This window comes from Rhinoraja longicauda, chromosome 12, assembly GCF_053455715.1.
Source record: "Rhinoraja longicauda isolate Sanriku21f chromosome 12, sRhiLon1.1, whole genome shotgun sequence".
Lineage (NCBI taxonomy): Eukaryota > Metazoa > Chordata > Chondrichthyes > Rajiformes > Arhynchobatidae > Rhinoraja > Rhinoraja longicauda.
In genome coordinates, this window is record NC_135964.1 from 32,645,586 (window position 1) to 32,666,975 (window position 21,390).

Genomic DNA, 21,390 nt, shown 5'->3' on the forward strand with positions numbered 1-21,390 from the left:
CTTTGTGGTATGTAATGATTAATAGGTTTAATTTACTGGAGATGGAAATGGAGAATTTAATTTGTATTCCTAACTTTGTTATTCTTTAAAATCTTGCAGGAAGTTGCTATCAAGTGACAGAAATCCCCCTATTGATGAATTAATAAATTCTGGTATCTTACCGGTGCTAGTCCAATGTCTTGAGAGAGATGACAAGTAAGTGATGAACTATAGCAGTCTTCATTGTTTACTTTTCATTGAAAGTTGCTGAAGGCACAGACCTTTTTTTCCACTTATCGAGCCCTCACCCACCTTTCCTTTGGCTAATCTTATTAAAGTAACCCTTCATTAACATCTCCCATTGAGTCAGCAAAGTGAAGAAAGCCAATGGAATGTTGGCCTTCATAACAAGAGGAGTTGAGTATAGGAGCAAAGAGGTCCTTCTACAGTTGTACCGGGCCCTGGTGAGACCGCACCTGGAGTACTGTGTGCAGTTTTGGTCTCCAAATTTGAGGAAGGATATTCTTGCTATTGAGGGCGTGCAGCGTAGGTTCACTAGGTTAATTCCCAGAATGGCGGGACTGTCGTATGTTGAAAGGCTGGAGCAATTAGGCTTGTATACACTGGAATTTAGAAGGATGAGGGGGGATCTTATTGAAACATATAAGATAATTAGGGGATTGGACACATTAGAGGCAGGAAACATGTTCCCAATGTTGGGGGAGTCCAGAACAAGGGGCCACAGTTTAAGAATAAGGGGTAAGCCATTTAGAACGGAGATGAGGAAGAACTTTTTCAGTCAGAGAGTGGTGAAGGTGTGGAATTCTCTGCCTCAGAAGGCAGTGGAGGCCAGTTCGTTGGATGCTTTCAAGAGAGAGCTGGATAGAGCTCTTAAGGATAGCGGAGTGAGGGGGTATGGGGAGAAGGCAGGAACGGGGTACTGATTGAGAGTGATCAGCCATGATCGCATTGAATGGCGGTGCTGGCTCGAAGGGCTGAATGGCCTCCTCCTGCACCTATTGTCTATTGTCTGTTGTCAAAGGAATGGCTATTGCTATGAGAATTTCAAACACTGTATTACAATGAGACATGCAATTTGTGTTACTGCTATGAAATATCAGCAGTGATGATATCTTGAGATGTTATTTTTGTTGCAAAAATGATAATGCATATTGATCTTCTTGCTAATGAGGTCTGACTTGGCTACAGTGTCCTCCATAATGTTTGGGACAAAGACCCATAATTTATTTATTTGCCTCTGTACTCCACAATTTGAGATTTATAATAGGAAAAAATCACATGAGGTTAAAGTGCACATTGTCAGATTTTATTAAAGGGTATTTTTATACATTTTGGTTTCACCATGTAGAAATTATTGCTGTGTTTATTCATAGTCCCCCCATTTCAGGGCACCATAATGTTTGGGACACATGGCTTCACAGGCGTTTGTAATTGCTCAGGTGTGTTTAATTACCTCCTTAATGCAGGTATAAGAGAGCTCTCAGCACCTAGTCTTTCCTCCAGTCTTTCTATCATCTTTGGAAACTTTTATTGCGGTTTATCAACATAAGGACCAAAGTTCTGCCAATGAAAGTCAAAGTCTGAGAAACAAGAATAAAACTGTTGGAGACTTCAGCCAAACCTTAGGCTTACCAAAATCAACTGTTTGGAATATCATTAAGAAGAAAGAGAACACTGGTGAGCTTACTAATCGCAAAGGGACTGGCAAGCCAAGGAAGACCTCCACAGCTGATGACAGAAGAATTCTCTCTCTAATAAAGAAAAATCCCCAAACACCTGTCTGACAGATCAGAAACATTCTTCAGGAGTCAGGTGTGGATTTGTCAATGACCACTGTCCGCAGAAGACTTAATGAACAGAAATGCAGAGGCGACACTGCAAGATGCAAACCATTGGTTAGCCACAAAAATAGGGTGGATGGGTTACAGTTTGCAAAGAAGTACTTAAAAGAGCAACCACAGTTCTGGAAAAAGGTCTTGTGGACCGATGAGATGAGAGAGAAGGAACTTCCCAAGATCCAAAGCATACCACCTCATCTGTGAAACACGGTGGTGGGTTTGTTATGGCCTGTGCATGTATGGATGCTGAAGGTACTGGCTCACTTATCTTCATTGATGATACAACTGCTGATGGTAGTAACATAATGAATTCTGAAATGTTTAGACACATCCTATCTGCTCGTTCAAACAAATGCCTCAAAACTCATTGGCCGGCGGTTCATTCTACAGCAAGACAATGATTCCAAACATACTGCTAAAACAACAAAGGAGTTTTTCAAAGCTATAAAATGATCAATTCTTGAGTGGCCATATCAATCACCCGATCTGAACCCAATTGAGCATGCCTTTTATATGCTGAAGAGAAAACTGAAGGGGACTAGCCCCCAAAACAAGTATAAGCTAAAGATGGCTGCAATACAGGCCTGACAGAGCATCACCAGAGAAGACGCCCAGCAACTGGTGATGTCCATGAATCGCAGACTTCAAGCAGTCATTGCATGCAAAGGATATGCAACAAAATACTAAACATGACTACTTTCATTTACATTACATTGCTGTGTCCCAAACTTTATGGTGCCCTGAAATGGGGAGACTATGTATAAACACTGCTGTAATTTCTACATGGTGAAACCAAAGTGTATAAAAATGGCCTTTATTAAAATCTGACAATGTGTTTTTTTTCTACTACAAATCTTAAATTGTGGAGTACAGAGGCAAATAAATAAATGATGGGTCTTTGTCCCAAACCTTATGGAAGGCACTGTATATTCTAAATTTTGAAAATTTATATTCACCGGTTGTAGAGAAAAGACAATTATTTTCTACAGCATCATGGGATGTCTACTGCTGATGTTTGCTTCAGTGAAGAATACACAGAAAGGAATAATGAATTTTCAATGGACCAGTTGATTTTTGTTCTCTATTTCCAGATTTTTTTTTGCTGCATGTTGTTATGCTGTAGTTTATGGAGTGAAAAATCTCCACTTTGTAAAAAATTACGATTGAGCAGATATTTACATGCTCAGTACCATGTGAACACTGGTGTTTATTATTAGAATTTAAGTTCTCTTTTTGTGATCTTTGATCTCATTATAATTTGTACTCTACCTCTTTGATTTCATAATGCGAGTTACTGAAAGTCTGCTAGATTGAGTCTTGAATAGTACTATTACATTGATAAACCAAGACATTAAAAAAATCTGATGAGACATGGGTGAATGTCTGCTATGTGAAGTCGATAGGGTAGAAGACTATCATTGTGCATATCTTTTGATCATGCCTTCTTGTAGATAGCTTACCCCAAATCTGACAGAGACAAAAGTGACCTTCAGATCAAAGCATTGTGTATTTTAGAACAGCGTAATAGTTTATTTTCATTATTATGTCTACCATTGCCAACAAATATTTGTTTGGGGGGGGGGGGGGGGAATTAGATTTTTAAGTTTCAAAGCAAAATTCAAGTATAGATTTCATTAGTTGTGATTGAAAACTTGATACCCTACAATTGATTTTTGATGTTGAATTATGTGTTGAACTGAGACTGCAGCATTCTCTTGAATACATGACAACAGTGAGGGATGGTTGTACTAATTAATTAACTATTGCTGGGAACTTAATGCACATTGCTGTTAACTCAGCCAAACAGGTATCATTTATATTAACTTTTCTATGTTGATTGTTAGACAAGTGGAACCATATGCATCAGCATACTACAGGTCTGCTGGGTCACAAAATTAAAGCTCAATCTTAACCAAACACAATCACATCCAAATTGAATCTAGCTTGAGCAGGACACATACAGTTAGATCCTGTTAATTTTGGGTCAGATAACAAAGGCACTTAAGTGAAGGCCTGTGGCTCTGGCTTGGGATTCTAACAGCGGTAGATTTCTTTGAACTTAGCTTCCTGCCACCAGACCATTACTCCTATCTGTCTGCCCAGCTCAAGGCCCATCTCTCAGCCTTGGTTCCTTTGCATTTCTTGCAAAGATTATCAATGTTTGGAGCTCCCCACCTAGGATACAGCATTATCGCCACCACTCAGAAATGAAGTAACACTGGAACACTTTTTATTCCTCGAGAGTCCATTCAGTTGATCTGATCCAAGCTCATTGACTCAATTTTCTTTTCAAAACAGTCCCAAACTGAACCTGACACAAGCAGTAGGCTCTTGGTGTCATAGAGGCATACCGTATGGAAGCAGAACCTTCAGCCTGATTTGTCCATGTTGAACAAGATGCCCATCTAAGCCAGTCCCTTTTGGCCCATATCTCACCAAACCTTTTCTATCTAGGCACCTGTCCAAGTCTCTTTTAAATGCTGTTATAGTTCTTGCTTCAACTACCTCCTCTGGCAACCCGTCCACCTTCTGACTAAAAAGGTTTCCTATCACGTTCCTATTGAATCTTTCCTCTCTCACCTTAAACCTATGTCGTCTGGTTCTTGATTGCCGTGCTTTGGGTAAAAGAGTACGTGTATTCAGCATATTTATTTCCCTGATGATTGTATACACCTCAAAGATTACCTCTCAGCCTCCTGTGCTCCTACCCTGCCAAACCTCAGCCCCACGTCCCCCATGCATCCTGTAAACCTTTTCTGCACTCTTTCCATCTTAATAATATCCTTTGTATGAGAGGGTGACCAAAACTGAACACAGTACTCCCAAGTGTGGCTTCACCAACGTCTTATACGACAGTAACATAATTTCCCAACTTCTCTACTCAGTGCCGTGACTGATAGAGAGTAATGTACCAAAAATCTTCTTGACCACCCTCTTGTTGGACTTGGATTATGTAGTCAGACTCCACTGGGCAGAACAATCAAGTTGCAACCAGAAATATTCATTCTTGCTAGATTTCTCATTCTGATATAGTGAAACCATCATTAAAGCCTGATACAGTGAAACTGTCATTAAACCCTGTACAATTATGCTTTTCAAAGTTTTGGTGTTTGTGATTTATCACAATAGAATTATGTATACTTATTGATCTTGCAGCCCATCCCTTCAATTTGAAGCTGCTTGGGCATTGACAAATATAGCATCTGGGACTTCTGCACAAACTCAAGCAGTGGTTGAAGCAAGTAAGTAACAAAGCCAGTAAATTGGAGATATTCAGCTACTGGCAATTTGTCAATTGTTTTGTATTGCTTACTTAATTTCTTAATATCTATTGGGAAATAATGTGGAAATACTATGAAATATAAATACCAAATTTAAAATATTTTTTCTAAGTACACTTAGATCAACTAGAAGATTTTAGATCAATTAGCTTCCAATGCATGAATAATTTGACTTTTTGATTTGATTTGTGAAAGTATTCTGATTCTATAGACTGCATTTCTTCGGCATGCATTCATTGAACATGTAATAGACACAATCTGATATATGTTTCAGGTGAGAAGGGCAAGTAATAAATATGAAAAATGTATTCATTTAAATGTACATTTTATTTATTTTGTATAATTATCAATGTCATAGAGTCAAACAGCAGAAACAGGCTCTTCAGCCCAACTTGCACAAGCTGACCAAAGTACCCCATCTGCAACAGTCCCACTTGCCAGTGATTGGCCCATATCCCTCTCAACCTTTCCCATCCATGTACCTGTCCAAATGTCTTTTAAATGTTGCTATAGTGCCTGCCTCAATTACCTCCTCTGGCCGCTTGTTCCATATACCCACCACTGAGTGAAAAAGTTTCCCCTTAGGTTTGTATTAAATCTTGCCCTTCTCACCTGAAACATATATCCTCTTGTTCTTGGTTCCCTTACTCTGGGTAAAAGACTCTGTGCATTCACGTAGTCTTATACACCTTTAAGATCACCTCTCAGCCTCCTGCACTCCAAGGAATGAAGTCCTAACCTACCCAACCTCTCCTTAAAGCACAGGCCCTCAAGTCTTGGCAACATCCTCATAAATCTCTCTGCACTCTTTCCAGCATAACAACATCCTTCCTATAGCAGGGTGACCAAAACTAAACACAATACTCCACCGACATCTTGTACAACTGTAAAATAACATCACAACGTCTATACTTGATACACCGACTGATGAAAACCAATGTACCGAAAGCCTTCTCTACCCTATCTATCTGTGATGCCATTTTCAAGGACCTATGTACCTGTATTCCTAGATCCCTCTGCTCTACAACACTCCCCAGGGCTCTGCCATTGTTCCATACTGTGAAGAACCTTTTACCCTTGTTTGACTTCCCAAAATGCAACACCTCACACTTAACTGCATTAAACTCCATTAACTATTCCTCAGCCCACTTGCTCAAATGATCAAGATCCTGCTGTAACTTTTGATAACTATCTTTGCTATCTACGATACCACCCATTTTTGTGTCAACTGCAAACTTACTAATCATGCCTTCTACGTTCTCATCCAAATAGTTTATATAAACCACTAACAGCCATGGGGCCAGTACCAATCCCTAGGGCACACCTCCAGTTTCAAGCCTATAGTCCGAAAAATAACCTTTCACCATTACCCTCTGCTTCTTTCCATGAAGCCAATTCTCTAAAGATGTTATCCTCACTGGTCTATAGTTCCCAGGCTTTTCCTTGCAGTTCTTCTTAAGTAGAGACACAACCTTAGCCACCCTCCAGTCTTGCGGCACCTCACTCGTACCTAATGATGATTCATATATCATATGATATGATTTATATTTCATATCTCAGGGCCAATTTCTTCTCTAGCTTCCCACAGATGTAGTTAATCAGGCCAAATATCTCTGATCAGGCCAAATGTCTTTGTCTATTTTTGCTGTACAGATAAGTTTTATCTTTTTGAATTGTAAATATTATGGTATATCTCTTCAGATTTAGCATTTGTCCTACATGTAGCATTACAACACTGAGTCAAAGTCTCTGATGCTTTCTGTGTCTGTGACAAAGATGCGTTTATTGTTTCCCTCCCTTTCTTGATCTCTCAGCGGTGTGCATCATAACAAATCCATTGCCTTTTTTTCGAATCCACTTTCAATTGGACATCCTTAACATCAAAAGAGCTGATAAAGGTTTCTCTCATTTTCTGCTCCAAATCTGTGACACGTGCCATTTTCCTCCAGCATTTCACTAACTGATAGCTGCACTTGCCAGCAGTTTCTTCAGTTCTGCAATCAATTCCACAATGCCACTTGCACTTGCATTTAACTTGTACTTTTCAGTTATGCCAAATAAGTATATCAACTAAACTTATGTGAGAAGGCATTTAGATGAGTGTCTGAAAATCTATCTGAAAATATTAGAGATTTATTTTGCTATAGAGAGTGGAGTAAAATTTTGGGATGTAGCTAGACAGATTTCCACAGTTAGGATGGTAGAAGACGTTGAGTACTGTTGGAGCAAAAAAAGGGCAGGATCACTGAGAAAGTAGAATATTATATGTGATTAAGATTGGGTGATATTTGTGGTAGTTAGAAATCGAAGAATAGCAATGAGAATAATGGAGAAACTGAGTCTGAAGGGAAAGCAAAGCTATTAGTGAAAGGTTGAATTTAGTGGTTTCAGTGAGTAGAAACATAGAAACATAGAAAATAGGTGCAGGAGTAGGCCATTCGGCCCTTCGAGCCTGCAACGTCATTCAATATGATCATGGCTGATCATCCAGCCCAGTAACCTGTACCTGCCTTCTCTCCATACCCCCTGATCCCTTTAGCCACAAGGGCCACATCTAACTCCCTCTTAAATATAACCAATGAACTGGCCTCAACTACCTTCTGTGGCAGAGAATTCCACAGACTCACCACTCTCTGTGTGAAGAAATGTTTTCTAATCTCGGTCCTAAAAGACTTCCCCCTTATCCTTAAGCTATGACCCCTGGTTCTGGACTTCCCCAACATCGGGAACAATCTTCCCGCATCTAGCCTCTCCAACCCCTTAAGAATTTTATATGTTTCTATAAGATCCCCCCTCAGTCTTCTAAATTCCAGCGAGTATAAGCCTAGTCTATCCAGTCTTTCTTCATATGAAAGTCCTGCCATCCCAGGGATCAATCTGGTGAACCTTCTCTGTACTCCCTCTAAGGCTAGAATGTCTTTCCTCAGATTAGGAGACAAACTGTACACAATACTCCAGGTGCGGTCTCACCAAGGCCCTGTACAACTGCAGCAGAACCTCCCTGCTCCTATACTCAAATCCTCTTGCTATGAATGCTAACATACCATTCGCTTTCTTCACTGCCTGCTGCACCTGCACGCTTGCTTTCAATGACTGGTGCACCATGACACCCAGGTCACGTTGCATCTCCCCTTTTCCTAATTGGCCACCATTCAGGTAATACTCTGCTTTCCTGTTCTTGCCGCCAAAGTGGATAACCTCACATTTATCCACATTATATTGCATCTGCTATGCATTTGCCCACTTGCCTAATCTATCCAAGTCACTCTGCAGCCTCCTAGCATCCACCTCGCAGCTAACACTGCCACCCAGCTTCGTGTCATCCGCAAACTTAGAGATGTTGCATTCAATTCCCTCGTCCAAATCATTAATATATATTGTAAATAACTGGGGTCCCAGCACTGAGCCTTGCGGTACCCCATTAGTCACTGCCTGCCATTCCGAAAAGGACCCGTTTATTCCTACTCTTTGCTTCCTGTCCGCCAACCAATTCTCTATCCACCTCAACACAACCCCCAATACCGTGTGCTTTAAGTTTGTACACCAATCTCCTATGTGGGACCTTGTCGAAGGCCTTCTGAAAGTCCAGATATAACACATCGACTGGTTCTCCCTTATCCACTCTACTAGTTACATCCTCGGAAAATTCTATAAGATTCGTCAGACATGTTTTGCCTTTCATAAATCCATGCTGACTTTGTCCGATGATTTCACCACTTTCCAAATGTGATGCTATCACATCTTGAATAACTGACTCTAGCATTTTCCCCACTACCGATGTTAGGCTAACTGGTCTATAATTCCCTGTTTTCTCTCTCCCTCCCTTTTTAAAAAGTGGGGTTACATTAGCTACCCTCCAATCCTCAGGAACTACTCCAGAATCTAAAGAGTTTTGAAAAATTATCACTAATGCATCCACTATTTCAGGGGCTACTTCCTTAAGCACTCTGGGATGCAGCCTATCTGGCCCTGGGGATTTATCGGCCTTTAATCCATTTAATTTACCTAACACCATTTCCCGACTAACCTGGATTACCCTCAGTTCCTCCATCTCATTAGACCCCCGGTCCCCTGCTATTTCCGGCAGATTGTTTATGTCTTCCCTAGTGAAGACAGAACCAAAGTAGTTGTTCAATTGGTCTGCCATCTCCTTGTTCCCTATGATCACTTCACCTGTTTCCGACTGCAAGGGACCTACATTTGTCTTAACTAGTCTTTTTCTCTTCACATATCTATAAAAGCTTTTGCAGTCAGTTTTTATGTTCCCTGCCAGTTTTCTCTCATAATCTATTTTCCCTTTCCTAATTAAGCCCTTTGTCCTCCTCTGCTGGACTCTGAATTTCTCCCAGTCCTCTGGTATGCTACTTTTTCTGGCTAATTTATATGCTGCATCTTTTGTTTTAATACTATCCTTGATTTCCCTTGTTAGCCACGGATGCACTACCTTTCCTGGTTTGTTCTTTTGCCAAACTGGGATGAACAATTGTTGTAGCTCATCCATGCAATCTTTAAATGCCTTCCATTGCATGTCCACCGTCAACCCTTTAAGTATCAATTGCCAGTCTATCTTGGACAATTCACGTCTCATACCCTCAAAGTTACCTTTCTTTAAGTTCAGAACACTTGTTTCTGAATTGACTTTGTCACTCTCCATCCTAATGAAGAACTCCACCATATTATGGTCACTCTTGCCCAAGGGGCCTCGCACAACAAGACTGCTAACTAACCCTTCCTCATCACTCAATACCCAGTCTAGAATGGCCTGCTCTCTCGTTGGTTCCTCGACATGTTGGTTTAGAAAACCATCTTGCAAACATTCCAAGACATCCTCTTCCTCAGCACCCCTGCCAATTTGGTTCACCCAATCTATATGTAGATTGAAGTCACCCATTTTAACTGCTGCACCTTTAGTGCATGCATTTCTAATTTCCTGTTTGATGCCATCCCCAACCTCACTACTGCTGTTAGGTGGCCTGTACACAACTCCCACTAGCGTTTTCTGCCCCTTAGTGTTTCGCAGCTCTACCCATATCGATTCCACATCCTCCGAGCAAATGTCCTTCCTTTCCACTGCGTTAATCTCCTCTCTAACCAGCAACTCTACCCCACCTCCTTTTCCTTTCTGTCTATCCTGCCTGAATATAGAATATCCCTGAATGTTGAGCTCCCAGCCTTGGTCACCCTGGAGCCATGTCTCCGTAATCCCAACTATATCATAATCATTAATAACTATCTCCACATTTAATTCATCCACCTTATTACGTATACTCCTTGCATTGAGACACAAAGCCTTCAGGCTTGTTTTTATAACACTCTTGCCCCTTATATAATTATGTTGCAAAGTGGTCCTTTTTGATTTTTGCCCTGGATTTGTCTGCCTGCCACTTTTACTTTTCACCTTGTTACCTATTGTTTCTTCCCTCATTTTATACCCCTCTGTCTCTGCTATATTAGTTTAAATCCTCCCCGACAGCGCTAGGGTAGACTGTGTTGGGTTCATCGCTTGAATTAAAAGAAATAGTGACAGAATGTAGCAGAGGTAAGAGCAATGGTTTTCAGCTGTTCAGGGCAAGGAACTTTTACCTTATTCATGGCTGGATATCTGAGGGAAGGCAGATGCTCATAGAATTGACAAAGTTAGTAGAATTTTCTTTTTTTGTTGATTGATTGAAAGATACAACATGGAAACAGGCCTTTCAGCCCACTGAGTCTTTGGCAATCATGAATCACATGTTCACATTAGTTCTATGTTATCTCACTTTCATAACCTCTCCCTGCACTCTAGGGACAAAGTATAGAGGCCAATTACTTTGCAAACATGTCTACAAGCGTGTCTTTAGGATGTAGGTAGAAACCTAAGCACCCGGAAGAAATCCACGTGATCCAAGAAATCACAGAAAGAATATGCATAACCTGCACAGACGGGACCCAAGATCAGGATCAAACTCGAGTGTCTGGCACTATGAGGCGACAGCTCTACCAGCTGCACCACTCACTGTGCCACGCAAGGGGTTACATTTTAAATGGGGTTACATTTTGGCCTCTCCATTTGTAGAAGAACTGGCTCAGTGGGTCTTTAATTGTTTTTTATTTTCTCCACTTTTGCAGAGATCAGACAGCTGAGATTGTCCGCAATATAAAACCAGCATTAAAAAAATGTAACATTGTCAGTAATCTATAGGAAGAATTAAAGTTAAACCAAATAAATTTTGTTATGCAGTATAGTTATTATATAATACTTTTAATTTACCATTATTTCCTCGGCCTTGTGTATAGACATAATTGAAAAAGAGCAAGTCTTTAACTGTACATTTTATTTTCCTTATAATTAAACTAATGGGATTATACAAATCTTGAATTTCTGTCTTTATACCATCAAAGCCTGGGAAATTGTTTGCTGATTTAATGCTCCGCTGAATTGAAAGAAGATGGTAATTTTGACGTAAAGGGAAAATTTGTTAAAGAAATGGTATTGTGACTAATTCAAAACAAGTGCTATAAATAGAACTAATTTATCTGCATATTTAGTTTTTTTTCCATATATGGTGCAATTCCTGGATTATCACCGTGAAAAGAAGGAAGCTAATGTATTGTCTTTTGTTTCTAGATGCGGTACCTCTCTTCCTCCGATTACTTCACTCCCCTCATCAGAATGTTTGTGAACAAGCAGTTTGGGCTCTAGGAAACATCATAGGTTTGTAATACTGGAAAGCTTTCTCTACGCGTTGGAAACATGTGGGGGTTGTCACATTGTTAAATAGATGTATTAAGTATAAATGACAAGAAGTTATGCTAAATTTTAAAATTTACTTTAAGTTTCCATTTCTTTGCATTATGAAATAGTTTATTGTTTTGGAGAGGGTGCCATGGAAATTTATTAGAATAGTGCCAGGGAAGAGGAATGTACAGGACTGTGTGAAAGTGTAATTATTTACAGAGTAGATGCAGTTAAGGTAAGATTTAACAGAAATACTCTTAATTTTGAGAGATTTTGGATGGAGTTATGTTAGAAGAAACATTTCCACTGATTAATCGCGGTTTTAAGGCATTTGACAAAAACATTTATGGGGAGATATGTTTTAGTGAAGACTGCACAGTCTGGAAGTGTGGTGAAGGTATAGCCATCAAAAAGAAGCCAAGAGCGGTGGCATAGTGCAAACATTATACATTCAAAATGTTAGCACAGGTGTCCATGGCTTTCTCCTTTAGTATGAAATTATCTTCTTGAGCTGCTGTGCACAACGTTTTGAACAAGCCACCAAATAGTCATATTTTTGTTTTCAACTGTTTTAATGAGTTGTTGCATCAGCATTTTCATCAAACTGTTGTACATGCAACAGCCACAGCATTGCTCCTTTCATCTAACTTTCTAGGTTCATCTCTAATGCAAGCCCTTTCATTTCCACTTCTTTAGGTGATGGTCCTCGGTGTAGAGACTACGTCATCTCACTGGGAGTTGTTAAACCTCTTCTGTCCTTCATCAATCCCTCCATTCCCATCACTTTCCTTCGTAACGTCACATGGGTTATAGTTAACCTCTGCAGAAATAAGGATCCGCCACCACCAATGGAGACTGTTCAGGAGGTAAAGAGATTGGACTGACTTTGGTTTTTGAGTGAAAATACCTTGTATTTTTGGCCGGCACAAAATTTCTTTAAAGTCATTTACCAAAAGGCAAATTTCTTTGTGCCATTATCAATTTTCATTATCACAGACCTGCAAAGATGGCAAATATACAAATGTGAGCAAATCCTTGTTGTAAAGAATGCATATAATTAAAGTTATTTGCCTGTAGTGTCAAGAGGTGTTGAGGTCAGCTTAGCATTAAAAATTAGTAAACAACAAAATAATTACTTCTTGCTTCCAATGAATATGTTTAATAAAGGCACGCCATTTTGGAGGCTGTTTAAGATTTTCTTGATTTTCTATGCAAATAAGAGTCCTTACTGAACTTTGTAAATTTAGGTGCATGTCAAATCTTTGGAATAGTGAAAATAAGTTGTTGGTTCTGTTATTATCAATGGTTTAAGTAGTTATCCATGTTATGCTTCATTAGAATAGAAATAGTGCTTTATTTCAGGAAAGCTGAAGAGATAGCCCACCTGTGGCGGTTGTGCAGTAGAAAACAGAAACACATGCTAGAGAATGACAGCATACCATATACTCGTAATCAACAAATGTGAATATTTGCATTTATATAGTGCCTTTACAACTGTACACCCCTCCCAACCCTTCCGAATTTGGCGGAAAGTTTCCGCTTTCTTATTTCATTTCCGTCATTTTTTTGCAAAACAGTCGGTAATTGTAATTTGTCAATTCGGCCGCTAGAGGTCGCTGGGGGTTCCGCGAGAAATTCCCCCGCCCTGGAAGTCTCCCCGAAAATGTGGCACATAGGCTGGGAAAGGCAGCCAATCTCAACCTCATCGGGACTTCCATGGATGATCGGTGGGTTGAATTTGCAACCTGCGGCCGGGGCTCTGGAACTTCAGCCCAGCTGGAGCCAACACATCTAACCCCATAGCCGACTTCCTTGGTCAGCTGGTTAAACCAACAAAGCTCTGGAACCAAGAGTGCCAGAAAATCAGTGGTGGAACTGTAATGAGTAAATATTAAATTTAAGTGCAAGATTATATAACTAAATTAATTAAAATAATAAAAATGTATTAGTATGCAGTGATATATTCACATTAAATCCCCAGGGCCTGATGGTCTGCATCCCAGGGTACTTAAGGAGGTGGCTCTAGAAATTGTGGACGCATTGGTGATCATTTTCCAATGTTCCATAGATTCAGGATCAGTTCCTGTGGATTGGAGGGTAGCTAATGTTATCCCACTTTTTAAGAAAGGAGGGAGAGAGAAAACAGAAAATTATAGACCAGTTAGTCTGACATCGGTGGTGGGGAAGCTGCTGGAGCAATTATGAAAGCCGAAATTGCGGAGCATTTGGATAGCAGTAACAGGATCGTTCCGAGTCAGTAAGGGAAATCATGCTTGACTAATCTTCTGGAATTTTTTGAGGATGTAACTAGGAAAATGGACAGGGGAGGAGCCGGTGGATGTAGTGTACCTTGACTTTCAGAAAGCCTTCGACAAGGTCCCACATAGGAGATTAGTGGCCAAAATCAGAGCCAATGGTATTGGGGGTAGGGATAGAAAATTGGTTGGCAGACAGAAAGCAAAGAGTGGGGATAAATGGGTCCCTTTCAGAATGGCAGGCAATGACTAGTGGGGTATCGCAAGGCTCAATGCTGAGACCACAGCTATTTACAATATACATTAATGACTTGGATGAAGGGATTAAAAGTAATATTAGTAAATTTGCAGAAGACACAAAGCTGGGTGGCAGTGTGAACTGTGAGGAAGATGCTATGAGGTTGCAGGGTGACTTGGACAGGTTGTGTGAGTGGGCGGATGCATGGCAGATGCAGTTTAATGTGGATAAATATGAGGTTATCCACTTTGGTGGTAAGAATAGGATGGCAGATTGTTATCTGAATGGTGTCAAGTTAAGGCCTGTCCCACTTCGGTGATTTTTAAGGCAACTGGTTGATTTGAGAGCAGACTAACAATTTACTAGATTGTATTTCACCTGTTTTCTTTGGATGAGCTGTGCCGATATAATTATCCATTTAGACAATAGACAATAGGTGCAGGAGTAGGTCATTCAGCCCTTCGAGCCAGCACCGCCATTCAATGTGATCATGGCTGATCATTCACAATCAGTACCCCGTTCCTGCCTTTTCCCCATACCCCGTTCCTGCCTTTTCCCCATACCCCCTGACTCCGCTATCTTTAAGACCTCTATCTAGCTCTCTTGAAAGCATCCAGAGAATTGGCCTCCACTGCCTTCTGAGGCAGAGAATTCCACAGATTTACAACTCTCTGACTGAAAAAGTTTTTCCTCATCTCTGTTCTAAATGGCCTACCCCTTATTCTTAAACTGTGGCTCCTGGTTCTGCACTCCCCCAACATTGGGAACATGTTTCCTGCCTCTAATGTGTCCAATCCCTTAATTATTTTATATGTTTCAATAAGATCCCCTCTCATCCTAAATTATAGCGTATACAAGCCTATCATGAACTGTCATAAAGGCCAACATACCATTAGCTTTCTACACTGCCTGCTGTACCTGCATGCTAACTTTGTGACTGATGAACAAGGACACCCAGATCTCTTTGTACTTCCCCATTTCCTAACTTGACACCATTCAGATAATAATCTGCCTTCCTGTTCTTTCCACCAAAGTGGATAACCTCACATTTATCCACATCAAACTGCATCTGCCCACTCACACAACCTGTCCAAGTCAGGTAGATGCCTGTCAGGTACCTGTCAGGTAGATGCCAGTGCTTCAACTGTATGAGAAAGTGTAGGTTAGAGGTGGAGATAGTTTTGAATCAGTACTCTTCAGTATTCCAGCTGCTATTAGTCTGCCGAATGCAACACACTGAGTCATTTCTTGAAAATCAGGCAAAATAACTGATTAGCTGAAGATTTACATTTGTGATAGCAAGGCCGAAAGACATTGAGATGACATCTGTTTGACACATAATCTAAGATATAGAAGTTGGAGGAGGCCTTTTGGTGCCAGATCTTTCTGTCCAATGTTGCTGATTTTTTTTTCCACCTTGCTGCCATTTTCTTGCACTAATCCTATATCTTCATTACTTAAAAATCTAATAGGTTGTCTCGCATATACTTAGCAACTGAGCTTCAAAACCGGCTGTGTAGCAAATTCTAAATTCTCGGTGATGAAACAACTTCTCATCTCCGTCCTCAATATTATATTATTATTTTCATATTTCAGATACAGCGCGGAAACAGGCCTTTTCGGCCCACCAAGTCCGCACCGCCCAGTGATCCCCGCACACTAACACTATCCTATAGACACTAGGGACAATTTTTAAAAAAAATTATTATTTTAAGTCGAGTCCGATTTTTAATTCTGAAATTCCCGATCTGTGGAATGTTATTGACTCATCTACTCAGTCACAACTATGAGGATATTGTTTGTTTTAATGAGATCATCTCTCATTCTTCTGAAGCTATCCAATACATCGACTCTGCTTGTTGACAAACCCATTATCTCAAGAATCACTGGTGTATGCACTGCGTTGCAAGTTTGCATACTGAGGACTGATCCAGTGCAGTGTTGCAGATACGGTCGCACCTGGGCATTATATAACTTCGGCAAGAAATTTCTACTCTTGTCCTCTTATATTGGAGGCCAACACATCATTCCCAATTGCTATTTGTACCTGCATATTAACTAAGTGATTAGTTTCCAAGGGCACTCGGGTCCCTCTGAGCACCTAAATTATTAGTTCTATGATCATTTTAAAACATATGCTGCGTTTCTATTTTGAGTGGGGATGGTTGTAAACACTTCAGTTTTGGTTTTTGCACTCGTTGATGGTGATATTCATGGATCCTCCTTCCTTTTTGTTGGATAAATATGCACTGTTACAACTGGCTGTGCCAAGACAGCAGAACTCTAGGGGGATTTCCTAGCTCTATAGCATGTTATTTCTGTATCTAATGCATGTTGCCTTATGTTGTCATTTTGGGTTGCCCTCTGGCATGCACTTTTATACTTTTAATTGATCTAAGCTTGTCCCCTGCTTTGATGGTAATGATAGTGAGGGAAATGCTGGGCTAAGGATTTACAGATTGTGATGGATTGCTACTGGCAATGGCCTTTGGCGTTTTATAGATGTCCTGGCTTGAAATGCTATATCTCGTGCATCAATCTCATTCGGTATGTGATCACTTGCCCCCACACAATGTAATGGTGGATATCTCTATAAGGGCAGTGTAGTGTGCATTCCGGGAAAAGGTGACGGACAAAAGTATTTGCAGCCAATAGATAGATCGGGACAAGGTTTCCCGGGTGATATTCTCAAAATCTAATGCAGGTTTTTTCTGGCATCGTGACATGGCAAGCTGTGGTTATCAATTCAAATGCAATTCTTTTGTGAGAAAGCTGCCTTAATGCTAAATCACTGAATATCTACTTGACCTGTGTTATTTTAATATTTGTTTTCTAACACTGAAAATTGTTGCATTTGTTGATAAACCCATCCAAATCCCATTTTTGTTGTTAACTGGAAATAATATCTCAGCTTTTCAGCATGTATGTAAAGAGTTGATGGACAGCTATAACTCTGTAACTATCAGCAGAAGTACCATTGCTGCAAGTCCTGGGGACCCCCAGTGCTCTCATGACCGTATCCCTCATTCCAGTGGTTTTGAAGTTATCTCTGCACCCTCTGTATGTTTTCTCCCCATTACCACCTGCTCACACCCGCAGGTTGGTCCCAACCCAGCTCCTATACCCTCAGATGATTCTCCCCCCACCAGCTTTCTGCGCCCTCAGTCATTCCCCACCTCTTGTTCCACCAGCCCTCAGCTCAAATCCCCCCTTCCACACCCGCACCACCATCTTCAAATCTCTTCCAATACCATCCCAGATGTTGTGTTCCCTCCTTAACCTCTTGGATTCCCCCTCCCACTCGGATCTGTTGTTCCCCAACTCACACCCTTCATTGTCCCTTCCGAAGTAATTCCCCCAAACCTCCCCTCCCCCCAAGCCTTTCACTCTTTTAGTCTTTCTTCAACCCCTCCTAAATACATGTCATTTAAACATCCTAGCATCTATTATTTGCTGCCTTTTCATCTCTTGCCTTCCCACCTTGGTTAAATATATCATTTTTGGCATTGATCACAAATTATTTATCGGTTATTTGTTCAACTAAATTGTTAACTATCTGAAAAATGTCCAATTGTCTAAAATCTTAGGAAATGCTTCCAAAGAGAAACAATATGACTGTGCTTATACGTGTTGTAACTGCTGCCGCACAGGTTTATTTTATGCTGTTTAATTTAGTCTAAGAAGTAAAACATCTAATGTATCATTCCTTTTTCCCTACAGATTCTACCAGCATTATGTGTGTTGATATACCACACAGACATTAATGTAAGTGATACAATGACTCGCGACAGGGTAAACTTTCAGTCTTTTGGGAACATGTATTCTCAGATTTGATTAATTTTAATACAAGCAGGATTTTACATGCAATTAGACCTCAATCTTTCATGACATTTGAACACGAGACCTTTGATCTGCAAATGCACATCTTGTATCAGGAGGGAATTCCAAATTGCATGGTGTCCTGAACATCTACATTTATAGGCAGTATCATGAACTGAGCTCAAACTCGGTTTCAGAGTTTGAGCAACAACTGGTGTTGCTCTGTTTCATCAGTGACGCTCAAATGTGACTATTCAGCAGATAATCTCACGATTCAACAGCAGGTAGAGATGCAGGATTGATAGTTGTGGAAAAAGGACTGGTAGTTTGAGAGCAAGGGCATCTTGCTCTCTGGCTACCATTAGGTTTGGAGCAATTCGGTTTGTTTTAAAACTGTTGTAATTTGTTTCATTGGGTTGTTTAAATTAAATTAAATTAATACTGACTAGCTAATTAATTTATTGCATCGTATGGGAGGCGCATTCCCAATCTCGTTGTACCCCTGTACAATGGAAATAAAGATGTATTGCATTGTATGATGGAGCAAATATTGTCTTGCAGTACAGCTAGCTGGGTTGTACAGGAAGGGAGAAGGAAGTTCAAGAAGCAATAGTAATAGATAATTCTATAGTTAACTCAGTATCTGTGGTTGCAGAAATGACAGCACATTGCCTTAATAGTTCCAGGATGAAAGCTGCAGATTTTTTTAAAGGGGAAAGGTGAACATCCAGAGATTGTGATTCATAACCATAGCAAAAGCATAGGTAGAAAATGTGAGGACATCCTCCAGGTAGATTTTTAGGAAAAAAACTTTTATTAGAAATAAAATATTACTCTTGGAGCTATGTTAGTTAGTACTAAGTTAGAAGAATCTTGCAGATGTAAGCATAGCTGGAAATATAGTGCAGGAAGGAGGGCTTTAGATTTCTGGATCATTGTAGTTATTTCTGAGGGGAATGGGGTTTTTCGGGAAAGATGGGTCATCAGGAGCCGTGTGTTTATTGGCAGGTTTGCTCATGTTGTAGAGGGTTTAAACTGCTTGGGCTGGAGAACTAGCATTTTTCTGCTTAGCAAAATGTAATGACTTAGATGCCACAGGAATCTGTACTGGAGCTACTCTTTTTTAAATTTTATACAAATTATTACAGAGAAAACATAGAAAAATAAGTGCAGGAGTAGGCCATTCGGCCCTTCGAGCCAGCACTGCCATTCAATATGATCATGGCTGATCATCTAAAATCAGTACCCCGTTCCTGCTTTTTCCCCATATTACTTGATTCCTTTAGCCCTAAGAGCTAAATCTAACACTCTCTTGAAAACAATCCAGTGAATTGGCCTCCACTGCCTTCTGTGGCAGTGAATTGCACAGATTCACAACTCTCTGGGTGAAGGTTTTTCCTCATCTCCGTCCTAAATGGCCTACCCCTTATTCTTAAACTGTGACCCCTGGTTCTGGATTCCCCCAACTTCGGGAACATTTTTCCTGCATCTAGGCTGTTCAATCCATTAAGAATTTTATATGTTTCTATAAGACCCCCTCTCATCCTTCTAAATTCCAGTGAATACAATCCCAGTCGATCCATTCTTTCATCATATGTCAGTCCCACTATCCCGGAAATTAACCTGGTCAACCTAAGCTGCACTCCCTCAATAGCATTAATGTCCTTCCTCAAATTAGGGGAGCAAAATTACACACGATACTCCAGGTGTGGTCTCACCAGGGCCCTGTACAACTGCAGTAGGACCTCCTTGCTCCTAAACTCAAATCCTCTTGCAATGAAGGCGAACATGCCATGCTGTACCTGCCTGCTTACTTTCAGTGACTGATGTACAAGCACACCTAGTTCTCGTTGCACCTCCCCTTTTCCTAATCTGATTCAATTCATAAAATAATCTGCCTTCTTGTTCTTGCCACCAAAGTAGATAAGCTCACATTTATCCACATTATACTACATCTGCCATGCATCTGCCCACTCACCCAACCTATCCAAGTCACCCTGCAGCCTCATAGCATCCTTATCGCAGCTCTCACTGCCACCCAGCTTTGCATCATCTGCAAACTTTGAGATGTCACATTTAATTCCCTCGCCCAAATCGTTAATATATGTTGTAAATAACTGGGGTCCCAGCACCGAGCCTTGCAGCACCCCACTAGTTACTGCCTGCCATTCTGAAAAGGACCCGTTAATTCCTGTCTGCCAACCAGTTCTCTATCCATGTCAATACCCTACCCCCAATACCATGTGTATGAAGTTGTGTGAATAATGACAAGTTGTTAAACTTCATAATGTGCTTTATTAACCACGAGGCTGTAGAACAAAGACCAAGCCAATACATTCCATCCGAATACTGCCGTATCTGACTGAACCTCACATCGCACGCATGCACTAGATAAGACATTCCAGGAACAGTCCAAAGGAATACCCGACATGGATCAAGAATATAGTGACTGATCTATACCATGTGCTCTAATTTTGCACACTAATCTTTTGTGTGGGACCTTGTCAAAGGCTTTTTGAAAGTCCAGATTCGCCACATCCACTGGCTCTCCCTTATCCATCCCCAAAAATTCCAGAAGATTAGTCAAGCATGATTTCCCCTCCATAAATCCATGCTGACTTTAACCGATCCTGTCACTGCTTTCCAAATGCGCTGCTATAACATCTTTAACAATCATCTCAAGCATCTTCCCCACTATCGATGTAAGGCTAACTGGTCTATAATTCCCCATTTTCTCTATCCCTCTCTGAAAAAAGTGGAGTTACATTGGCTACCCTCCAGTCCACGGGAACTGATCCAGAGTTGAGAGAACATTGGAAAATGATCACTAATGCATCCACGATTTCTAGGGTCACCTCCTTGAGTACTCTGGGATGCACACCATCAGGCCCTGGGGATTTATCTGCCTTCAGTCCCAACAGTTTACCTAACACCATTTCCTGACTAATGTGGATTCCCTTCTATCCTTCCCTCCCACTAGATCTTCGGTCCCCTAGTATTTCTGGGAGATTGTTTGTGTCTTCCTTAGTGAAGACAGAACCAAAGTACTTGTTTAACTGTTCTGCCATTTCTTTGTTTCCTATTATAAATTCACCTGTCTCTGATAGTTAGGGACCTACATTGGTCTTCACTGATCTTTTCCTTTTTCCATATCTAAAGAAGCTTTTAGAGTCAGTTTTTGTATCCTCTCAAGCTTTCTTTCATGCTCTTCCCCCCCCCCCCTCTTAATTAACCCCTTTGT

At 40.6% G+C, this 21,390-nt stretch overlaps 1 protein-coding gene across 1 annotated transcript in view; it reads left to right on the forward strand.

The window, feature by feature from the left end:
- The window catches only part of kpna3 (karyopherin alpha 3 (importin alpha 4)), a 70,219-nt gene that overhangs the window by 29,298 nt on the left and 19,531 nt on the right, over positions 1-21,390 (forward strand). Inside the window, exons 6-10 of the mRNA XM_078409433.1 lie at positions 100-195; positions 4,995-5,080; positions 11,727-11,813; positions 12,534-12,703; positions 18,051-18,095. Of these exons, the coding sequence (XP_078265559.1) occupies positions 100-195; positions 4,995-5,080; positions 11,727-11,813; positions 12,534-12,703; positions 18,051-18,095 (484 nt within the window). The remainder of the gene's footprint in view (positions 1-99; positions 196-4,994; positions 5,081-11,726; positions 11,814-12,533; positions 12,704-18,050; positions 18,096-21,390) is intronic.